General features: G+C 37.4%; 1 protein-coding gene across 1 annotated transcript in view; it reads left to right on the forward strand.

Annotated features, from left to right (window-relative positions):
• ADAM10 (ADAM metallopeptidase domain 10) overlaps positions 1 to 22,623 on the forward strand; it is a 42,681-nt gene that overhangs the window by 4,821 nt on the left and 15,237 nt on the right. Inside the window, exons 2-4 of the mRNA XM_030955022.1 lie at positions 3,695 to 3,845; positions 15,518 to 15,636; positions 16,838 to 16,996. Coding sequence (XP_030810882.1) covers positions 3,695 to 3,845; positions 15,518 to 15,636; positions 16,838 to 16,996 — 429 coding nt within the window. The remainder of the gene's footprint in view (positions 1 to 3,694; positions 3,846 to 15,517; positions 15,637 to 16,837; positions 16,997 to 22,623) is intronic.

Genomic DNA, 22,623 nt, shown 5'->3' on the forward strand with positions numbered 1-22,623 from the left:
TAATAGATATTTATATTTACATGGGTAAACTTTCAGTACTGTTTATTACTAGTCATTTTTTTGTGCATGGAGCTAGCTTCCATAAAAATGTCCTCCAGAATCTTCACAGACACTGAGATTAGTCTGACCAGCCTGTAATTCTTCAGGCTCTGCTCCTTGAAGATGGGGATGACATTTGTCAGGCGTTCCCCTCTATAACAGGAACTTTTTAGACAGGTGATGGAAGCCTTGAAGTGGTGTCAGGCAGCCCCCTCAGCACTCCTGGATGCATCCCTTCTGATCCCGTGGGCTTGTGGATATCCAGGTGGCTGAAGTGTTCCCTTGCTCATGTCATCTGCTGCAGGTGCAGGCTGGGAAGGGTTTATCTGGGGGGAAAAGCTCTTCATGGTTTTCTCTGGGAAAATAATTGACCAGGGAATCATTGAGCACACACCACCAGAGAACTGCTACATGTGTTTGCTCACCTTGTCACAGGAAGCTTACAGCTAAAATCACATGGATGATCCAATTTAGCCTTTGCATAAGGCTGGTTAGAAGGTGAGAGTACATGTCTCAGACTCCATACCGGTCCAGTGGGATTTGTTTGTTCACGACAACAACAACAACTGTAGATGCTTCACAGCTCTCTAGGGATCCTGAAGAGTTGTATATCCTCACACACAAAACATCTTGCACAGGGACAGGCACACTGAGACATTTGCCTAAATGCTCTGCTGGATTCTGCTTTAAGTCCTTCCCAGTGTTTGGTTCTAAGCTGGTGAGAGGAAAGCTTCGTTCCTGCAGGGAATTTGTCACAGGAAATGCCACATCTAGTTTAGCAAGTCTTTGGAAGACTATACTGTCAAGTTCAAAAGCCATCCCCTTGTCAGTCTCTGATGTCTGTATCCTAAAGGGTTTCTGTCTCCTAGCTTAGTGTTTAGGTGGAGTGTAATGTTGTTTTATTCCACCAGATTGCCTGAAAGGCATCACACTGTTTTGTTTTGTTGATGGCAACATGACACATGGAATTTGTAGAGCAGTTCCCATAAACTACATTTAGGTGTTCATGGTTCAGTGTTTCTTACTGTGGGCTTCCTGAGTGTATCCTTAATTGAAAAGATCTTGGTCATGTAGTCTTTGTTAAAAACCCCAAACCCCTAGTTTTTCATTTACAGAAAACAGCAGCAGTAATTTGTAACAGAGGTTGGGATCTGGTGTGTGCTATTGTAGTGATTTCTTGGGGTGTGCCGCTTCCAAATTCTGTGAAAGACTTCTTCCTTTTTGATGCAGTCTTATAATTACAGAAACTGGAGCCAGCAGTTCTCACTGCCTCATGTACCTCAGTTTAATGAACTTTTGCCTCAGAATCCTCTGTAGATTCTTGTGTTACTATGGTTGAGCTACTTATTCAGCTACCTTTGCAAAGAAGATAATCCCTTTTGATAGGTAGCTGGTTTGACTACCAGGAGAGTGTGATCAGTTGCAGACTTTGAATGCTGTAGCAATGTTGATGTTATAGAGGTTTCTGGAAGTGAAACTGTTAATTCTGAAGCATTAAGTCCCTTTTTGGAGAAGCCATAATGCTCTAGGTGCTGTGCAGCTGCTCTGCTTAAGCAACAAGAGAGCAGCAGGAGTGTTTGTGTTAAGTGTTTGCTATCAGAGTACTTAAAACATAAGGAGTTCTTTAAGTTTTGGAGAAAGGGAAGAGAAAGTGTTGTTTCCCTGTGTGATCATACCAAGTGTATTAATTTTTTGTTGTTGTTGTTAAGAAGAAATATCTTTGCTTAAAACCCTCTGCTTTTCCTTAGCAGAGAGAACAGTTATAAAACTTCTAATGTCAGTAGTCTTTTGCTGTCTTGTCACAGTAGTTAGCACTTAAAAACTATTCTTTGTGGCTCAGTTAAACACTGTCTCTCATCTTTTCATGTGATCATGAGACCTGGATCGAGTGCCAAGTGTTATTGGGTCTTCAGTAAGTTGTCACACTTCAATTTTTTTTTCCTGGGTGCCTGAAGCTGTTCAAAGTGTATCTTGCAAAACTGAGAAGAAAAATGGTCTGTCACATTTTAAGGAGTGCATTATTACAAGCTTCCTACCACAGAAAATTTAAAGATGATTCTGTAGCACAGAAGTTTACACATTCTGCAGTGTACTTACTCTCTAGTTTTGATCAAGTTCTTAAAGCAAGTTTTTAATATAATATTCTAGATTCAGGTTAATTTAACAATTAAAACTTTTAAGTTTTAGCCTATATCAATTAATTTTGAAGCTTGTCTTCTTAAATGTTGACACTTCTGGGTTATACACCTGGAATTGGACAGCATGTATCTGTAGTCAGGCACATGTATATATTGTGCATGATCTCAGGCCAATTTGATTTGGTACCCAGAAGTTCTTGGGTTATAGGAGGCTCATTTTGGAGGGGTTATGTTAGAAGTGATGAGAGAAACAACAAACACAAACAACTTTCTGCATCCTCACAACTCCTGCTAGTTACTGAAACTTTGTAATGATTCTGTGTCTTACTGGGATTAGAATTAATGTAGACTTTCTTGAACCACACATTGTAAACATTTTAAGGCGCCTAAGACACTTTCCTTTCTGAAAAGCTGAGTGAGAATGAACATGTATTTTGAGACTAAGAGTGAGAGGAAATTAGAATGAAGTTTTGTTATTGGAATGTATTTGCAGTTAACAATGAAGAGTCAACATTTGCAGAAGCCTACAGTACTGTGAGTAAATTTGAATGGGATTTCTCAGCAGTATAGCATTAATTGAATTTTAAACAGATACAGCAATATCATCTTGTGCACATGGCTGCTAAATGCAAGCAATGCACTTGAAAGTATTAATTTACTTGGCCATCTTTTTAGATCTCTGAAGAAAAATACCACATGTAGTGCCTGAGAACTAACATTTAGATTGGTTTGAAGTTAAATTGATTATGAGATAGTATTGTTTCTTCTTGCATAATTCAGAGTTCTTCTGGTTTTCTCCACAAGTTGTATTTTGGGGCTCTTTTAGTGATTAGTGTCTCTTCCTCCATCAGGATAGGAGGGTAAAAATCTTTGCCCTTTTCTGCCATGAACTCATTTTAACATAAGGCATAAATATTACCCTAGAAGGAATTGTACAAAATAGACTGAACTGAATCTACATCTCTGGAGATAGATTTTAATAAAACTTTTCCATGTGGTAGAACATTCCATGTGATAGAAAATCTGTTGCTAGGTGTTATGATTTGGTCTTAATTTCCCTGGATATTTCACATGTAGACTACAAACATTCTGAGCAGATAGTGTGGTGTCATGATTGCAGAGTGAAGTTGGAAGCACAATTTCAGGAAACCTGAAGAGAGATATTCAGCTGTTGCAGTTCTTATTTTGAATCAGGAGTGCTTTTCTAAAACATCTCTCAAGCATTTCTGTTGACAGCGATATAGTTTGCATTGTGGGGTAGTTTTGGAGTAAATGAACTATACTTGGATTGAAATTCAAGTAGAAGATGCTTTCCAAGGCCCATCTGATGCACTTGTAGCTGCAGATTTTGTGTCCTGTCTGTGGGACTAGAGTAGAATGAATCTGATGTGTACAAAGGAGAAAAAGAAGTTAAAATGATATAATGTGGAATTTGGGTCCTTGTTACCAACTGCTTTGCACCACGGGTCTGCCATGCCTGGTAGTATGGTTATAACCTGGTTGTCTCTGTTTTCCAGGCCAGTATGGAAATCCTCTAAACAAGTACATTAGACACTATGAGGGGCTGTCCTACGACGTGGATTTGTTACACCAAAAACACCAGCGTGCCAAAAGAGCAGTGTCACATGAAGAGCAGTTCTTGCGCCTGGATTTCCATGCTCATGGAAGGTTAGTGATATCTTAAAAGGTGTTTGCTTTAAATATTTTATTCATGTGTTTTAATTGGAGTGAAATGGAAAGGATGAAATGCAACCACCAAAATAACATCAGCTAGAATGCACCACATTGCACTGTGTGCAGTTTCTGTGAAGTATTTTTTCTCATGTTCAGTTTAGGTATGAAATTGTTACTTGCAAGCACTTCTTCAAACATCTGATGGTAACTGTTAATGCACTCTGAAGCTTAAATAATGGAATCATACTCAAAACAGAATGGGAATTGATTCTGAGTTTATAATGCAATTTTGTGTTGCATATATAATTGGTTTTTTCTTCTTTCTTTTTTTCCAAGAATGGTGCCAAACTGCCTGAGAAAATGTAATTGAGAAAAAGTAACATTTCAAATTGCATTTGAAGCTGCAAGATAGGCCAAAAATTCTGTTATGTGTGTACTCGTGTTGTCTGATTTTTTTGTGCTATTGGGAAATTTAGAAATTATTTGACATGGGGAAAGATGGTTACTGTTATAAGACATGCTTTGCCTTGCATTTAACATGTAAGATCCAGTATGAAGTTAGATATTCAGTGTGACCAACTGAAGTATAATTTCTGGGTTTTCACTTATGAAGATCTCCTTGCAATTTGGAATTGCCTGCTTTTTATATAACCCAGGATAACAGAAAGAAAGTTATAATATTTGTGTCTGAGTCTTAGTTTCTGTGACTCTCTCCTTCGCAGCACCACTCTCTTAATATATTTCAGGAATGTGTAATGCCCTTCTTTTCCTTGTTATTTCAGTTACAATTGAAGTATTTAGAACTTGATAAATAATTGTTAACCATATGTGAAAACAAAAGTAGTTTAACAGAGAAATGTAAACCTGGGTCTCCTGAATCTGTTTGGGATATTGTTTTTTGAGTAAGTGTTTTGGTTTTGAGCCAGCTTGTCATTTCTTCAGGGAATGAAGTGTTGTTCCTGGAGGTTTCTGATGTAATGACGGAATTTCAGTACATGCTCCCGGAAGGTCAACATTAGGGCTGTATTTCTAAATGCTGTGAAACTACAACCCAAATCCTGATATTGAAGGCCTGTCCTTAAAACCATGTTTTCAAGTGTGATTTTTAGTCCAAGGATTTTTATTGTTTAAAGAAGAGTCAGTCACAGTGCTGCTGTCTCTGCTGTAACCTCACTGGCAGTGTCTGGTTTTCCCTTTTAAATTGTTCTAATAAACAAGCCTGCAGAGTAGAATGCTCCAGAGGCTCCCCACAGTGTAAACTTTGCTACTTTTAAATCTCCAGCAAAGTTGCAAGGCAGTGAAGTTCAGTTTGAGCCTAATGCTGCCACTTCTAAGCTGCGGGCTGGTTGATAATTTAAGCTCACTGAAGTGTGCACTGCTGCAGAGAGAAACAGGCCTAACCACATTCCCAGCATCATCCTTGTGCTAGCACTGCTAGTGTTAAAGCTATGCAAGGAATAGCATCTGGACACTAATCTGTCTAAAAATTATTTGGGGAAAAAAATACCAGTGTAACTTGAAGGAGTGATGGAAGAAGGATGGAACCACTCTTGCTGGGACCAGGCCACATTTCAGGCCACTTGAGCAGTTTCATCTTCTCATTGATAAATATCCCATAATAATCTTCTGTAAGATAGAGCTGCTAGCTTAGGCTCTGAGTTCTCTTTGTGGTGAGAGGGGGGGTAGAAAATCCTTATCCTGTAAAAATGGGAGTTGCACATAGGATAATGTCTAAAAAAACTTTCCTCTCTTACTTCACAGAGGAAGACCATGCTTTAGTCAATTGGTAACAATTGGTAACACCTACTGTTACTCATGAAGAAAAATGTTGGTGTTTATACGTGGAATTGATCATAAATCCCTTTGGTTTGGGGCACAAATCCATCATTAACTGAGGAGGCTGATTGGAAACTGACTGTAAGGTCAAACCAGTCCATAATCTAGGAGTTGGGTAGTTTCCTGTGGCACATCTAATGCTTCCTACCAAAGAGAGGGTAGTTGACAGGATGTAAATTTAGTCCAAAGTTCCTGTTTATTAATTTGGATGTGTTCTTACAAAATATTTTCATTTTGCTTTAAATATGAATTAGGAAGGATCAAGTGAATTGGTTTTACTTCACAGAGTTTGTTTATTTGCTTTGAAGGTATGTAGCAGTTTGAGAAGCTGTATAAATAGGATTGGTTTTTTGCAGTTGCAGCTGGTTTATTGGGAATAACTAAGTGATTTATGTCATCACTGAGAAGGACAAAAGTAAAACCTTTCTATCAAGCATTGGAGTTACTTTGTGTGAAGGTAGGAAATAAAGCTTTTGCAGAACACTTGAATGATGAAGATATAGGCTGTGGGCTTTTAAAGTGCTGTGGCATTTAGATGGTGAAACTTAAAGGCATTCAGTCAACATGAGAGTTGATATTCTGAAAACTTTTACCTGATATTTTTAATGGCCTTTTACCAAATGGATTGTTAAGGTTTGTCCAGGTGTGGTGGTTTATTGGCACACAGCTGCCCAACTTGCATCCCCTTAACTTAATAAATATAGTAAACAGCTTCTGCTTATAAGGACTGAAATGACAGTCTTGTATTTTGATTTGGATTCTGGTGAAATGGCTGTGTTTTGTAGCCAGGAAACAATGGAAAAGCTGTCCTAATATTTACTGCTGTTCTCTGCTGGCAGCAGCAAGTGAAGCTGGGCAACAGTGGTTCTCAGGCTGTGTCTCTGTGAGCAGTTGGAACTTCTAAACTTCATCTTTTGGTGTGTGCCAAAGGAAGCACCTGCTGCTCATGTGGCCAGTCAAGATGGGAAAGTGATTTGGCTGCTTATTTTTCACTGAGGTTAATTGGTTCTTCTGTTCAGTGTAGAGGCAAATTTGCTTTAAGGAGAAGGAGTGCAGAACTAAGCAGCAGTGGTGAGAGGGAGGATGCAGTACCAGCCTTTTCAGTGGCAGTGCTGACATATGCCAGATAAGCATTCATCAGACTTACAGTTTCATTGTCCAGAAAATAGCTGGCAGCTACCAGTATTTTAGGATTGTGTTAGTAGCATCTGTTCTTTTCAGTGGGCTGTTTAGATTTAAGAACTATATCTCATAGTATCCTTCTGTTGAAAAAGGAAAAAATAAAACCACAACTTAAATATTACATATTTGTACCAAATGAAAGGGACCATTTAACTATGGGCTAATAGTTAAATAATGAAATAGATACTGAAATTATTGAATTAAACCCAAAGCTACCTTTTTTCATACCACATTTAGTAATTCTACAAATGAATGCCATTTGTATAATATGCCATCACTCAGAAACCTTCTCTGTTTAACTTTTATCTGAAAGTTAGATGCCACACAATATACTGCTCAGAATAGAAGTTTTTCAAAATCATTGTTGTTTGGTAATATAAAATACAACTTCTTATGGTAGGTGCGATGAACTAGACTGAACCAGCCACACTCTTCAATGCTGAAATACTAACTTAGCAGGACAATTAAAATTGCTGAAACTGAGCTACAAATCCTTATTAATTCTTTTTTATAATAAACCGTGTATTAGATTAATCAGCATTATTGCTTCCCCAGTGGTGTAAAATGTGTTTATTTCTGTAATGCTTCAACTTGGAAGGAATATGAAGGTTTGAAATGATCCTGGGTGTGTATCAGAGCTCTTCCACCTGCCAGTTCATATTGAGTGTTCTAGTGTGATTTAATTTAAGGCGCCCTTTGAGTCCAGGAAAGGCTCACACAAAGTTAATGAATGCCCAGTATTAATACCAGGAACTTGGTTAATATAAAACAGTTTTTGAACCCATCTCACAGCCCTTCCCCCCAAAAAAAGCAAAATAAAGCACAGACTCCCCAAAATACATGGATTGATTCAAAGAAGTGCCTTTGGCACTGCCTTGAGATACAGTGAAGCATTTAAAATAGAGTAACTTCCTTTTGCATGTCAAGGTAACATCAGTAGCTTCAAAAAGGAAGTTGGGACATCACTCAAACTGACATTAGATTTTATACAGTTTGCACCTGATCACAAAATGTGCACTTGCTATGGTTCATTTCTGGACACAACGCTTCCCCTGCTGAGAAACTGAAAAGTTTTCTTCCCTTTTTCAGTAGAAATATTTGCAATATATTAATCGTAGAATATCTTGACCTGAATTTCTATCCATTGTAGAATGTCAGAAATATGCTGAATGCTTCATAGTGATTTTGAGGACAGAGCTTGAAAAACTTGGATGATGTCTGATATTCTAACACTGCTTTTTACCTAGTGACAGAACTGGGAATTCCTGAGATGCTAATGCATTCAGAAGGGAAAAATGATGTCTGTATTGTTCAACTTTGTTTTCATTGAGCTTTTTATTTAATACGTTGCTAATAACTTATGCTTTCTAATTCTTTGCTTGATCCTGTTAATTGTCCATCCACACCCACTTTCAACACTCCTAGATTAGTTAATGACTCTTGCTTGGGAAAAGTGCCCACACAACTTGAGTGAACAGTTGAATTTTCAAGTGGTACTTGAACACATGATAACACCTGCTTATTATTAAATTAAGGATATGTCAATAATTTCTTTAAGATGTTTTACAGTTTAGCTACATTTTTTCTGTAGATTTTACCTAAAATTCTATTTTTTGAGAAATACTGTAAGTTGTTCACACATGTTTGTAGGAATGTATGGTCTGTACATGGTCCTTATAGGAAAAGTGTGGACCACAAAATTTCAGTTCTTATTTAAGTCTGAGAGTTTTTTTTAAATTCTTGATTCTGTAGTAATCTGTAATCCTTCATATTGCCCTCATTACTGAGAACTGGTAAATGTGTTTAAACAACATAATTGTTGGCCATATTTGAGTAGTTTATGAAAACAAAGGAGGATACCTGCAGAGAAATAATACTTGATAAGCTGATTTTAGAAGTGGTGTTCTAAGCGTGCTGCCATGCTGAGATGGACTGAAGTTACTGAGCCAGTTACTGTTGCATTAAAGAGGACTTTTTATTGTCAATCTAAGGTTTTTATTACACTAGATGTTCTTTTTATGGCTTTTAATTTAAGTACTTTTTAAAATGTCCATACAGCACAGTGCTCAATTCATAAAATGGATCTGCCTTCTATGTTCTATGAGCCTGTCAGAACAAAAAGCAGATTCAGTATTACTGGACTAATCTGAAAATATATGTTGTGTCTCTTTCAATTCCATGTGCACTTAAACACACCCCTGAACAGCTCAACTGCTTAAGTAGGTTGGTTCAGCAGTAATCAAATAGAGCCTACTGGTTGGCTGTGTGAGACTTAGGAGAATTATTTTCATGAATTTTACCAAGTGAATTTTTTTGCAAGATTCACTTACTACAACTCATTTTAGGCTGTCCAGAATTTGAAAAGGAAAAAAAGATATCTTTAGTTCTTACTGTAGTCTTCTTAGTATTATTCACTGCTCTGTGGTAATTTTTCAATCATTACCTATCTATTGGACCTTTTAAGTTATATACCTTGACAGATAGCTTGTCAGACAAGACACCTGTGAATCAGGTGTCACTTCCTACACCTGTTTGGTCAAAAAACCCCCAAAACCAAACCCACCCTATGCTGATGCTTGTAGGTAAAGCAGTTTGATCTTGCAGAGAATTGGGAAGCAGGGTCCTAAGTTCTTACACATTTTTAGCTGAAATGAAGTTAAAAAATTCTGGGGGCTGAATCTGTGGGTTAAATGTCTTGTATTTTATGAATTTAAATACAATGAGCTGGATTATGTGTAGCCCTCAGGAAAAAAAGGCATTTGATGTTTGACTTGGGTTTGTCTGGGAGACACGTGGTACAGTAGTGTTGGACTGGTTGGACAGCTTGGCTGAGGTGCAGCATTTCCAGTGTACTGCTTAAATTGGTATTAATGGTTTACAGCTCTGCTCCCTGGCCAACACATTTCGGTAGACACAGCCCAGCTCTGAGAAAGTCATGTTCTTAAAATGTATATTTAAATGAATGTACCTAAGCTATGTGCTCTTATTATCAGCTAGTGGGTTTATCTTCTGTGTCTTTACTTGTTTAAGTAAGAAAGCTTCTTTCCTAACTACGTCCATAGTTTGAATTAATGTAGTAACTTTGCTTGTGCTTGTATTCTAGTACATCTTTACCTGTTTTCTGATTTTTGATACCTTGTTTTCGTTAGAACATGGCATTGCATATGAATAGCCAACTTCATGTAAATACAAATGGGAAGGTTATTTTCACTAAACAGGAAACCTGGACGTCAGCTCTGTGCTGAACTTCCCAAAGTTTTACTGAAAGGAGGGGGGAAAAAAGTCAACCTTGGGTAAAGGCTGTTCTGCCTTTAAAATCTGTACACTGTCCTCTTCAGGACAGAGAGATACTTTTCTCGGAGTGTAACTTAGCAAACATGTAGCTTCTTGTAATCCTACTTGGATGGTTTCTGTTATCTGAGCTAGCTTGTGTTTGCAGCTATGCATATCAAGAGTAATCAGCGGCAAATGGTTTGGAAAGAAGGCTGCATCCTCACTCTAGTGTTCTAGAATACCAAGTTTAGCAAGTCTGACTTCTGAAGGTTGGGAAAGACATCTGAATAACCACAAGTGTCATCCTAGAGATGCTAATAGAAAACAAACATAAGTTGCAGGCATTCTAGCTGAGATGGCTGAGTGTTGAAATACTGTAGAGATTGGGATTTACATAAACACTTACTAGGGGATGATTTTGTGTGCATCTAGGTGGATCAAAGAAAGAGTGATAAACCTGGAGGCCCTATCATGTGCTGCTTCAAAGATAAGTTTTCTTTAGTGTAACTAGCAGGACTGTGGGAATTATCAATTAAGTGATAAAGTATGTGATGTGGGTTTAATTGCGAGTTAAAACAATGAAAAAATCTTCAAGTGTGATGGTTCTGTAGAATTGTGGGTAGTATAAATCCAGTATTAGGTTGTTAAGCTGCCTTCTATTTACTACAGTTCAGAGCTGGAATGAGTCTGACAGTCTTGTGGGAACTGAGTGGATTGTGGCATGCCTCATGGAAGCAGTTAGAAAGAAGAACTCAAGTTATTATCCCTGTCCATTTATAGGCCCCCCTTCCATTTTTCCAAGAAGAGAGTCTGAGTTCTTAGATAGGAAAAGTGAGGATAAAAGACTTGCACCTCAAGCAGAACAGTATTTTCTAGATGCTGACTTGTGAAGAGGGTGATGAAGCCACGGCTGTGAGGATTTTTCTGGTTCCTACTGGGAGGAAAAGACTGTGAACCTAAAAATGAACTCTCCTTGTACTGAAGTCATGTTACATACTGCTGCCAACTAATCCCCTTCAGTTTCCTTTCTCCAGCCACTTCTTTCAGCTGTGGAATAACTTCTCCATCTCCTTTTTCCCCTTTCCCTTTTCTCAACAACCTCCTCTGGTCACTTAATGATTCTGTGGGCCTGTCACCAGTTACAGCAATTTGGCTGAGGAAAGGCAGAAAAGGGATAGCACCAAGTGCCCTTTTTGTATGCCAGATAACAGATTTTTCTGCCACTTGTGTGCAAGTCTGCAGACTTGGTACCAGTTACCCAATATACTGGACATTGCTTTGTGGTGAAAACACTGATCTTAGAAGGTAACTCATATTAAAAAGAAATGGAATAATAGGTTATGCATTAACTCTTGCATGTAAGTCTTTATATACCCTTTACCAAATGTTGGCAGTATATAAACATGGCTTGTTTGTTTTTTGGTTTTTTCTCTCGAGTACCTGCTCTGATTAGAGCTTAGGATAACATAACTTGAGCCCATGGCAAGGTACTGGGTCTTAGCGAAGTGTGATGCTCTCAACTATAATTTTTTCTTTAATTATGACTGAATTGCTGTGTTACTCACAAACTGGACATAGTCTCTCTGAGTTAAGCTATAGAGAAATAAAAATCTACCTCTTGATAGTCTTTTGGGTGCTACCATTAATATATAAGATGTAGTTTATTATCAAAGCAGATTATATAATTTTATATGTGTGTAAAGTTTTTGTCAAAATTCGATCTACAACCAAGTGGGCAGCCATACAGTAACTAATATCAGTTTTCAGATCTGTGGAAAACAGAAGCAGTAATAAATAAGCAAGGTCAAAACTGGGTCTTAATTGATTTAATTCTGTTCTAGAGATTGCTACTGCTGGGAAGTGTTTTTTGTGAGGTAGAAAGTGTGTAAATAAAAGAGGCATTATTTTTCTGAAATTAGTTAATCTTCTGCCTGGTGTGTTTCTAGGCTAAGGAATAGCTTAGCTTGCACTAAGAATTTGGTGCATGTTGTACAAATTGTAATTGTCAAAAGGCTTATTTGAAGCTTCTTGTTTCTTCCATTGTGGCTAATTTAGAAACCATATTCAATAATTGTATAGACAGATTCATTTAACTTCCTCAGTGTTTCCTGTCCTCAGAAGAATCATGAAGTTACTGAGTTTAAGCCAGCGTAGAATTTATGTTTGAAGTTTGGTGATGTGCTAAAGTTGTTAATTATTGGAAGTAGAGATGAATAGATGCTTGTTTAGTCCTCCACCCTCCCCAGCCCTTTTCCTCCCCACAGTCCCAAGTTGTCTCTTCCCTCCTTTGGTGGGGGAGAAGTAAAGGAGTATTTGTCAATTTTTCATTATTAAGAAGGTGAACAGTTTGTACAGATTATCCTGTTCTCATCAAGCATGCTTGAATGACGAAGAAAAGACCTGTTTAAAAATAGCTGAGAGATGATCAGGTTATCTAATAGTTTAACTAAGTTAAGAAATCAAATAGAGAATTGCTAGTGTGAAGCACAGCTGAGTTTTTTGTATTTGTAATAGTTCTCTAATCCAGCATATAGAGCTCATTTTATTAAAAGATAGATAATCAGCAGCACGGGTTAGAATCTTTAGCGTTTATTATGTAGCAATGTAGAAAGCAAGGAGAGGGTAAAAATTAAAGGAGAATAAATAGAGGCTTCCTAAATTTTAAACTGGTGACACTTTTATTTTGCTACATATAACTTTTAACAGTCCATTTTGAAGGACCTACAGATGATGTTGATGGAAAGGTACCCCAGAGAAGGAACAGTCATTCCCAGCTTCATTAAGCTCCCTGTTTCCCCCCAAAAGCAAGCCCTGGATGTGTATGCAAAGCTCAAGGCTGGCCCTAAAGCGTGGCCAGGTGGCCACCAAGGGTAGCCCATGACTGCACCACAATTGTCCTGCTGGTCTGTAAGGGTGAGAGCAGCAAACTCAGGATTCCCTGGCTGCCTGCGTAAATCAGGCCTGGGGCTCATCCGTCCGTGGTTTTGGGGTTACACCAAGCTAAGCTTGTTAAATTACCAACTGTCAGGCTGAGATCAGGTCCTGGGTTTTTCCCCCCACTTTGCCAGTATAGATGGGAGTTAATAGAGCAGAGGTCCTGCATTCTGTTGCACTGTGTACTTCAAAGCCATACGAAATTGCTGGTGCAGTTGAGTGTTAGAGACAGCTTCTACTCAGTTTTATTTGCAACATACACGAATACAACCAGAAAAATGTCATTTTAAAGAAATTATGTATACACTTCTGAAAGGAAAGTGCTATATAGGGTGAGGATTTTTTCCCAAAAAACTTTCTTTCATGAGGAAAGGTAAGAAGTCTTCTATCAAATACTAGAGAAGTGAGGAGAGATTCTAATGGGTCCCAGATCTCTTGCCATTTAACTTCTGGTTCAAATGCACTGAGAGTCTGATCCATCCTTGAGTGTGACAACTCAGTCACAGGGAAAGCTCAAACTAAAATGGAGCTCAAATCTGTGTAACACCCTGGGCAGTGTATTACATCCATAGAGAGTATAACTTTTTCAAGTACTTAAATAAAGTTTGTCATATTCTCATCACTGTTGGTTTTAATTTCTTTCTACCTGTTCATTTTTAACTTCTGCCCAGGAGAGCCACATAAAGTGGCTGCAAGTCTCCATAGTGCCCACCACCCCACCCTCAAAAAGCTTGTTGGGTAATCTTGTAGCATTCAGTCTTACCGGGTGTCTCTGGGTTGCTTGTTCGTGTTATTTCCTCTTCCTCATGAACTTCTGGGTTGAAAAAGGACTGTTGTGGCAGAGGTAGTAAAAATATGATTTTATTATTATAATTCTTATTTCTTGTCTGAGTGATGCCAGTATCCGGGTGCACAGTGAACTGTTCCTTCCTTTGTAACAGGAGGATCTTCCTCATAAAATACATCTCTGCTGAGCTGTGGTAGGAGCACTGCTGGCCTTGGCACAAAGCCTGAGTCTCAGGGAGTTGCAGAAGTTAAACCTTCCCCATCCACCAGCCACATCTCAGTTTCATAACCTCGTGGTAGATACCTGCGATGCATTCCCAGAGCAGGGTACTTTCTTTGAAGCTTTATTAACACTGTGGCAGTAATAATAAATACAGTTTGATTGTGAAATGCTGTTTGCATTACAGAATAGTCAACATGAGTCACTATAGCCCTTCCCAGGCTTTAAGTGTAGGCAAGACTTTTTTTTGACCTTGAAGTTTGCATCTTAATGTTTCAAAATACTTATAACTATGGTGTCATATTTAATGTGCAGGTGGAAACTGAAGATACACTTTGTGTATGCTTCACTCATTAGTAAAAAGTAACTAGATTTAATCAACTTTACACTATGGCTCTTAATTGCCTGGGTAATTTTGTTGGTTGCATACTTGGATACTCACTTTCACTGTGAAGGTCAGCTCTGCTGGGTGTGGTTTTTAGATGACTCATATCCAAAAGTACTCGACTTACCAGAGTTACTTTTTGTGTAACAAATTGGTGACATAACTATAATATTCCTTCAATTTCATCATTGTGCGGAGAAGGAAAATATAGGAAGAAAATCAAGACTAAAATTGGAATGGCTGAAGTTTCAATAACTTTTTGATCTGTATTTGCACAAATGTTTGTACAAAAGTTAAACGAATACCAAATGAAATTTTAAACAAGCTAATGGTTGTCGCAGGTATGAATTCATATAATGTCAGGTATTTTAAAACACTCCAGTTATGTTGCTTGCTTGAATGCAACTCCTGATGGAGTTGCAAGGAAGGAAACTGTTTCATATAAAGATTGGCAGTAGGATTTGCATTAAAGTATGTAGGGCTGCAACTGAGCCCAAACAGAGTTGTTTCCATAGCTGTTCATGTAACTCTACCAGTTTGGGTATATTTATTAGATGTTGTTGGCCATCTTACTTTTTGAGTTTCAGTTGAAACATTCATTAACTCACCTACATTTCATTTAAGTTATTTAAATCTTAGGTGTCATCAAAAAAAGTAAAAGAAGTGAAAGCTGTTTTAATCTGTTCTACTTCACAGTGCTGTAAAGTAAAATAGTTGCATTTTTTCTAAACTACTCGAGTGTCTTCTGAAGGACTGGGAACAAGTGTGTAGTCCAAGTCAGCACTTCAGAATTAAGTGTTTAAGTCTAATGTGTTTTCTGGCTTAAACCTTGTAAGCATAGCTATTTATATAAAAAGCATCTGAAGAGTCTTGCTTTAAAAATCCTTCTAGGCTCTGATCTAATTCTTGTACAGTAAAAGCATTTTCTACAGATAAATTTTACAAGGTCTGCAGATTGTTCGCGCAAAAATGTCGTTCTGAAGTACTTTATTTAGTGCTCTTGTAGCTGAAGCTCAAAGCCAATTTACTATCTTGTTTTATTCATTTTAGACAATTCAACCTTCGAATGAAGAGAGATACCTCTCTTTTTAGTGATGACTTTAAAGTAGAAATATCGAACCAAGTCATTGATTATGATACCTCCCACATTTACACTGGACACATTTATGGTAAGTATAACACTTTAAAATGGATGAAAGTGCAGCAATTTTAAACAGGAATTTTCTAATAGTATGTGGAAAAAATAGTATCAGTATTATTAGATTATTGTTAAACTTTAATAGTGCATCTATCATATTTGAGCTCCCATCTGCTTTTATAGTAGTCACACTTAAATGAGTATTTTATCTAATAATTTTCATACCCATAAAACTTGAATTTCAAATCTGTTTATAAACATAGTCTTCACAGAAGTCTAATGCATTAAAAAAAAGATAGAAAAGTTGTATACATTGAAGAAAAAAGAAATCAGGTGCCATTTTTACTTTAAAGGAGTAAAAGGAATAGAGAGTTACTGTCACTAAGGGTAATATATCTGATTTTAATAAATACAATGGATAAAATTGATTAAAAATGAAGAAGAATTACAGAATTAAAAGCAGATGGAAAGAAGAACTGGATTAAGATTTACTCTGCCTCTCTTTGTACTGTTTGTTTGGCTTTCTTGAAGGTCTTTCTTAACCATGTTCTGCAGTCTTGAAGTGAGCATTTTCAATTTTGAAAACTAATAAACACAGGGCTTCATATGCATCTAGGCAGACCAATTTGCCACTTAGTTTGAGTAGGTGAGAAAGCTTTTTGATAGTGTGATTCTGAATTTTCCTCAATGGAGGAGTATATAAATATTGTTTTAGCAGAGTAATCTTTCATCCTTTATATAGGAAGGGCTGTGGGGATGCTGCATGTTGTAGCAGTCAGTGATTAAAATTTGACAGTTTGTACTTTCCCTGATTGTCACTGTTTCAAATACAAATTCATTTTATGCAGATTTAAACCTAGCTACAGTTTTAAGAGGATTATGCTTGAAGAGACCAATGGATGTCTTGAATATAGGGAAGTCCTTCTTTGAAAGCTTTCAAAGTTCTGTATATGCTCTGTTTTATTGTTTATTATTTCTAATTGTATGAAGGGATGTGTAAGGACAGGATTTGACTATAGAACTGCATGCTGTGTATGGACCAACTCTAAAATACAGAGTTGAATTCTGCATTATATGGTTTTTAAACATTTCATTTATGCACCTGATTGGGAACTGCTGAACTTAGTGACTGTCATTTTGCTGTAACTGTTTGTCTTAGTGATGGATAATCTTAGTCTTAAAAAGGATTTTTGAAGGATATAAAAAAGCTAATACGCTTTGTCCCTTCACAGGTGAGCAGGGAAGTTTTACTCATGGGTCTGTTATTGATGGAAAGTTTGAAGGATTCATCCAAACTCACAGTGGGACCTTTTATATTGAGCCAGCAGAGAGATACATAAAGGACAGAAACCTACCATTCCACTCTGTCATTTATCATGAAGATGATATCAGTGAGTACTTCCATTTTGTGCTACAGATGAAATATTTCTTTTATTAAATGTCAAAACCTGTATGCCATTTGTAAGCATCAAATGAGACTTTGGCTTGTGTATGACACTGTAAATCATGCTGTCCTCAAGTGATTCATATACAGTTAAGGTGTGAGAGAGATTTATGGCAAACCAAAGTCAGCTTTTATTCTGCCATTTTAAGAAATCCTTAGCAGTCAGGCTTTAGTGGGCAAGCAGTGCATTTCCTACCCAATTGATGCATGTTTCTTTCAAAAATACCTTCTTAAAATGATCTATACTGATTGCTCTTCCATGTGACCTGGAAAATAAAAGATAATTAAAGTTCAAGTCACTCAATGATTACATACATCTTATGAGGGTGACATTTGTGTGAAATAAAAGCTTCCCTGCCTGTGTCTCTCACATGTGCATTCAGAGAGCTCTTAAGAGATGGTGGCACGCAGTAAGTCCCATTTTACACAATAGCTGATGGAAGGCTACAGAGAATTTAATTTGACAAGTATAGCCTCAGAAATCTGGCTTCAGTTTCAAATGCTCAGAAGGATGAAAAAGTACCATGAAATACTTCTGTGTCTTCAGAACTGATGCACCAGAGTTCTCCTGCACTTTACCTGCCTATTTATCTATGATCAGTCTTCAGATGTAATACAAATCAGTTTTGTTTGATGCTTAAGTTATATTGAACCTCAATAGTACTGCAATAAAGTTGTGATTCCAAGTTTGAATCCTTCAAGGATCAAGGAGGTATCAAAGGTAAATGTTAGCAGAGTCAGTTTAAGACTTAACTTTTGGTTATTGAAGCTAACAAAGTGTCTATCCAGCTGACTTCAGGATGTCAGTCTTGCTTAAAAATCTATTTAAACCATAACTTCATTTAAAAACATGTCCCATCAGGCCACTGTGCAAGCCCTAGAAGACTTGACTTTGAAATCTCATTTGGAATTGCATGAGGAGGCTTGGATTAAATCACTAGAAATTACTTGAACCACTCTGTTAATGATATATGTATAAACCATTTTCAAAGTATGTCATAATGAGACTACATTGTGAAAAGAAGTGTCAAAGAATTGGAAGTTAGATGAGGTAAATTTCTGATTGTGACTTTGTATATTATAATTTTCTCGGTGCTGTAAGCCAGTGAAAAAAACAGGGTTACTGCATATTGCTCTCCTTGATTACTTCTCTTGTGTGAATGCAGTGAAATGATCTTTCTCCACTAAAAACTCAGCAAATTTGGGTGGGATTTTTGTATTTTACTTTCAGTGGCAGTATGTGTGCTGTCTCTGAGTATATTAAAATTGCTGTGAGCTGGCAAATATGTTTGTCATTCCTGTTATCTCATTCTGTAAATATGATTACTAACCCAAAAGCAAATAGAATTTCCATAATTTCAAAGAGCTTGTGAACGAAAGCGTTTACTGGATTTGTGAACAGTATTTGTTTTCTGACTAAGTGTATATTTTCCTGGTGCTTACAAGACTCATGCTTAAGAATAATTTTACGGGATAACATTCCATATTTTTGATTCTCAGAGACAAGCTGCAGCATGAGCTACATTTTCATCTCTACAGAGCAATGCTGGTCAGTTTAGCTGGGGGAATCAGTTCAAAGGGGAGAAGGCAGTTTTCCCTGTTAGCTGCAGTTGGAGTATTACTGGCTTTGCTGCTGTAGCAGGAAAGTAGTGAGGGAAAAGTAATAGAAAAGTTACAAAAGTCTGGTGTGGAACTGTAAGATACATCTTTCATAACATTTCTGTGAATAATTCACACGTACTTCTAAGTTTTGTGTTGCATCTTACAGGTCTCATGAACAGTTCACTGCTTGATAGTGGGAATGTTGGGCTTCCACTTATGTAGGACTTTGTGTAAATAAGTCACTGTCAGCTTCATAAAGGGTTTTATTAACTAACCCTGTTGTTGAAAAGAGGGGGAGGAGGAAAGTAAGCAACATAAGGTAGTGATGTGCCCAGTTTTCAAAGGTTGAGACAAGTAAGAAGATTGTCTCATGTCCCAGTTCCTTATGCTGTAAATAGTGAGTGACTAAAAATACTCTTCACTGTTATTGAATACTGACAGAAATAGAACTGTGCCTTAAAGAAGCAGATAAATTGATTTTATGAAAGTTACTGTTGCTGTTTTGTAGGAGTGATCTTTGTTGGAAGAGTAAATGGAATGCTTTGGGAACTGGAGAAAGTAATGTTGAAATTGGTTCTTACTAATGTCTTATAAAGTGAATGGGAGCAGGGTATGTTGGGGTGTTTTTAATTATTCAGGTATGGGAATGGTTTATATAATTTTTCCTCTTGAATCTAGTGCATCAAACCCATGAATTAGAAACAAAATCAGATTGTCAGAGGGGAGAGTCTAAATCTGTTCTGATGAGGCACATTAAAGCAGCAGTACAGTATGGCTTCCAAGTCACCAAGTGAGTGAACATTGCTGCTTGCTCAGCAGGGTTGAAAATAGCCCATCCTGGAGCAAAGTCTAAGCAGCACTATTTAAAAACACATCACTCCTCTTGGCTGCTGCCAGAGCAGTCTGATGTGCCTGTGTTCTGATTGTATAGAATCACTTCAGTCATTAGGATCATAGATGCCTCTAGGATTTCTGTTGTCTGAAATATCTGGAGTATACAACTGCTTCTGTCTCTTTCTGACGAGTGCTTTCGAAGCTAAATGATTTTTGTCTTTCGTGAGACCTATTTTTGCATTGAACTGCAGCTCCAAAAAAACCCCACCAACTCAGAAAAGCTAAGCTTTGTAGTAGATTTGTTGTTAATTTGTTACTGCTCTAATCTAAAGCTAGCACTCATGAAACAGAGTCAGACTGTCCCACTGTCTTATGTAGGACAAAAGCAACAAAAATGGTCACATTTCTGACTCGGGAGAGACTGAGGAAAAAAGTCATCTTTGCTTTAATTTGGGTATTTTTTTGGTCACCCATGTTTCAGCCTTTTGAAACAATATGCTTTTTAGTGCTTTTCAGAAACCACAATGCAACATATGATTAGCATCTCAATGAGTTCTTTCTCAGTAGTTAAACAAAAGTTGTTTTGTAAATGGGGATTATATTGTCAACTTTATAAGGCAGCTTTTGTCTCTTACAGTGGATCTGGTGACCAGTGGAAGGCAGCCTTCTATTCATGACTTGAAACACAAGTTGAATGATTTTAGTTTCTAAACCAGTCTTGATCAAACTGTTTATAATTTACAGTTAGAAAGATGCAAATTGCTGTTTACATTGAGATATTTAGGAAACATTTCTTTAAGGATGAGGATATATTTACTTTATTGAAATCATATTTGCTTCAAGTGTATCCCTGAGTTCATACTGTAAAATACAAAATCAGTGTTTCTTCAGATCAACAGTATACAAGAAAATCCTCTTCAGACCTTCCAGAAAATTAACATGGTCACTTAATTGTGTTTATGATCCTGGAAGGGGCATACAACTAAGAACAGAAAGTGAAGCGGTTTGTAATTTTGCAAAGCCCTATCTGCTGAATAAGGCTGACCATTGCAAACTGTGTCATTAATGAGAACCTGGTTTCTTTTTCATCACACTGTGATTACAGTTGTCATGGCAGTACAGCATCACAGAGTGCTGTAAATTAAATCTGTAATAAGGATTTCTTTAATTCTTTTTTGTATCTGCTTATATTTGAGTTTTGTTCTGCCATTATTGCTTTTGCTAGTATTGGGCAAACTTCTGTGGCTCTTAAAGAATTGATTTTTCATCATTTGTAATGGAAGTTTGATGTCATCCTTGCCCAAGATGCCTAAATTCAGTAATTATTAAGTAGTTAACCTAAATGCTTAACAGATCATACTATTAACTGATAAGTAGAAGAAGAAAAACCAAATGTTCAGGAATGTCTGTGGAAGGTGGTAGTGCATCTTCTTGAAAGGAAAAAAATCTTATTTTGAGCATCTGGAGTATATATCATTAAAAATCATCTGCCATCTAGTTAGAGTAAGACATTGTAGTCAGAAGGTATGAAATGACAAGATTTTGCAGGTGGTTTTTAGATTCATTGTTATATTTTTCTACTCTCTATTATTTCTTAACATTCTGCCTGGATATACAATAGCTGAAAGTGGACAGTACTGGAAAGGAAAAAGTTGGGGATTTTTTTGCCTAATGATTATTCTAGTTAGAAAATTGAACCTGTTAGTAACCTCTTCTACAGCAGCTCTGTTGGAAAATAGTCTTCTGTTTTCTCAACTCTGCATTCACTGTAAGCAATCATTTCATGGTGAACGCAGGTTTTTTCCTTTTTACTTCTCAGGGTTGTGGTAGGGATAGGCTAAGAAGCTCTTGATCCCAAAGGCTGCACAGAAAGCTGGCACATCTCAGAGCATTGAAAAGCCTCACAAGAGCATGGACCAGACTTGTGTCTTGTGGGTCAAAACTGGCCAAGTCATCTGGCACCATGCAGTTCTTGCTTAGTTTCAGGCATTTAAAACTGGAACTGCTGCAGGGGATGATGGAAATAGGAAGTCTCAAAAGATGACAAGGGAATGGTGCCTTCACAGTTTGGAGGTAGTTCAGCATTTAGCAAATAAAAACTTCATATGCAACTTCCCCTGGAAGTTAGAAATGGTTCCAAAGTGAACTATCCTGTATTACCTGTCTCTGTGATTAGCAGGGTGGTTTCAAATCTGCCTCTGGGGAAATTGTCTTTTCCAGCACATGCAAAATCTTGGCAATTGCTATTACAGGCTGTTTTGTGTTCATTTTTTTTGTAATTTTAACTGTCATGGCTTTGAAGTGTTTCTTACTAGATTATTACCTTTGAAGTGAGAAATATTTGAATTGCAGGCAGTCAGTATAAAAAAATGTGTTAAGGGATTTCCTAACATCTTTGTGAAATAAGATAGAAAGAGAGATAATTTTGTGTAATAAACTGAGAGCATTTATTTCCAGTCCTGTTCTGTCAGTTGTCGTAATGCTTCAGAGTGGGGCTCCTGCAGGAGTTTCTTTCAGGGTACAGTGGTTTCTGCAGGGGCAGTGTGTGGGGGAAAGGCAGATTGGGCCATTGCTGTGCCCCTGGGTAACCTGCTCTTGTTGCAGAGATAAACTCTTGGTGCTGTGAAGTCAGGTAGTAGGTGATGAAAGTTTGCATTAGAATAAATACAGTAGAATTTTCTATACTATAGAGAGAGGAAAAAAGGGTGGTGAAGATGGAGACGGGAAGGATCATATCCACAGTCCTTTGCTCATAACTCCAATCTAGTGATATTAAACAGGATCCCCAAAAGTAGAAGGTGACTCCAAGAGTGGTGCCTTTTGTTTAATATTGGTTGTAGCCAAATCAGCATTCCACTACCACGCTGGAGCAAATTGTGTGAGGTGACTTGCAGTAAAAGCATATTTTTCTCTTTTTCTCTCCATTCTTCTGGCACTGTACTAGGGCTAATTGTGCTGGGAGGAATGTGATGAGATAGCAGTTCAAAAATGGTATTTGTGTGGTGGTGGAAACTGAAATGAGGGAAACCAGTATGTAGAAAGTAATGAAATAAACTTAGAAGGTAAGCTGTATATTGAAATAGTTTAGCAGTATCATGCAGTATGACTGTAAGAAACAGCCATAAGAGTCAAAGATAA

The sequence above is a fragment of the Camarhynchus parvulus genome, chromosome 10 (assembly GCF_901933205.1).
Source record: "Camarhynchus parvulus chromosome 10, STF_HiC, whole genome shotgun sequence".
Taxonomy (NCBI): domain Eukaryota; kingdom Metazoa; phylum Chordata; class Aves; order Passeriformes; family Thraupidae; genus Camarhynchus; species Camarhynchus parvulus.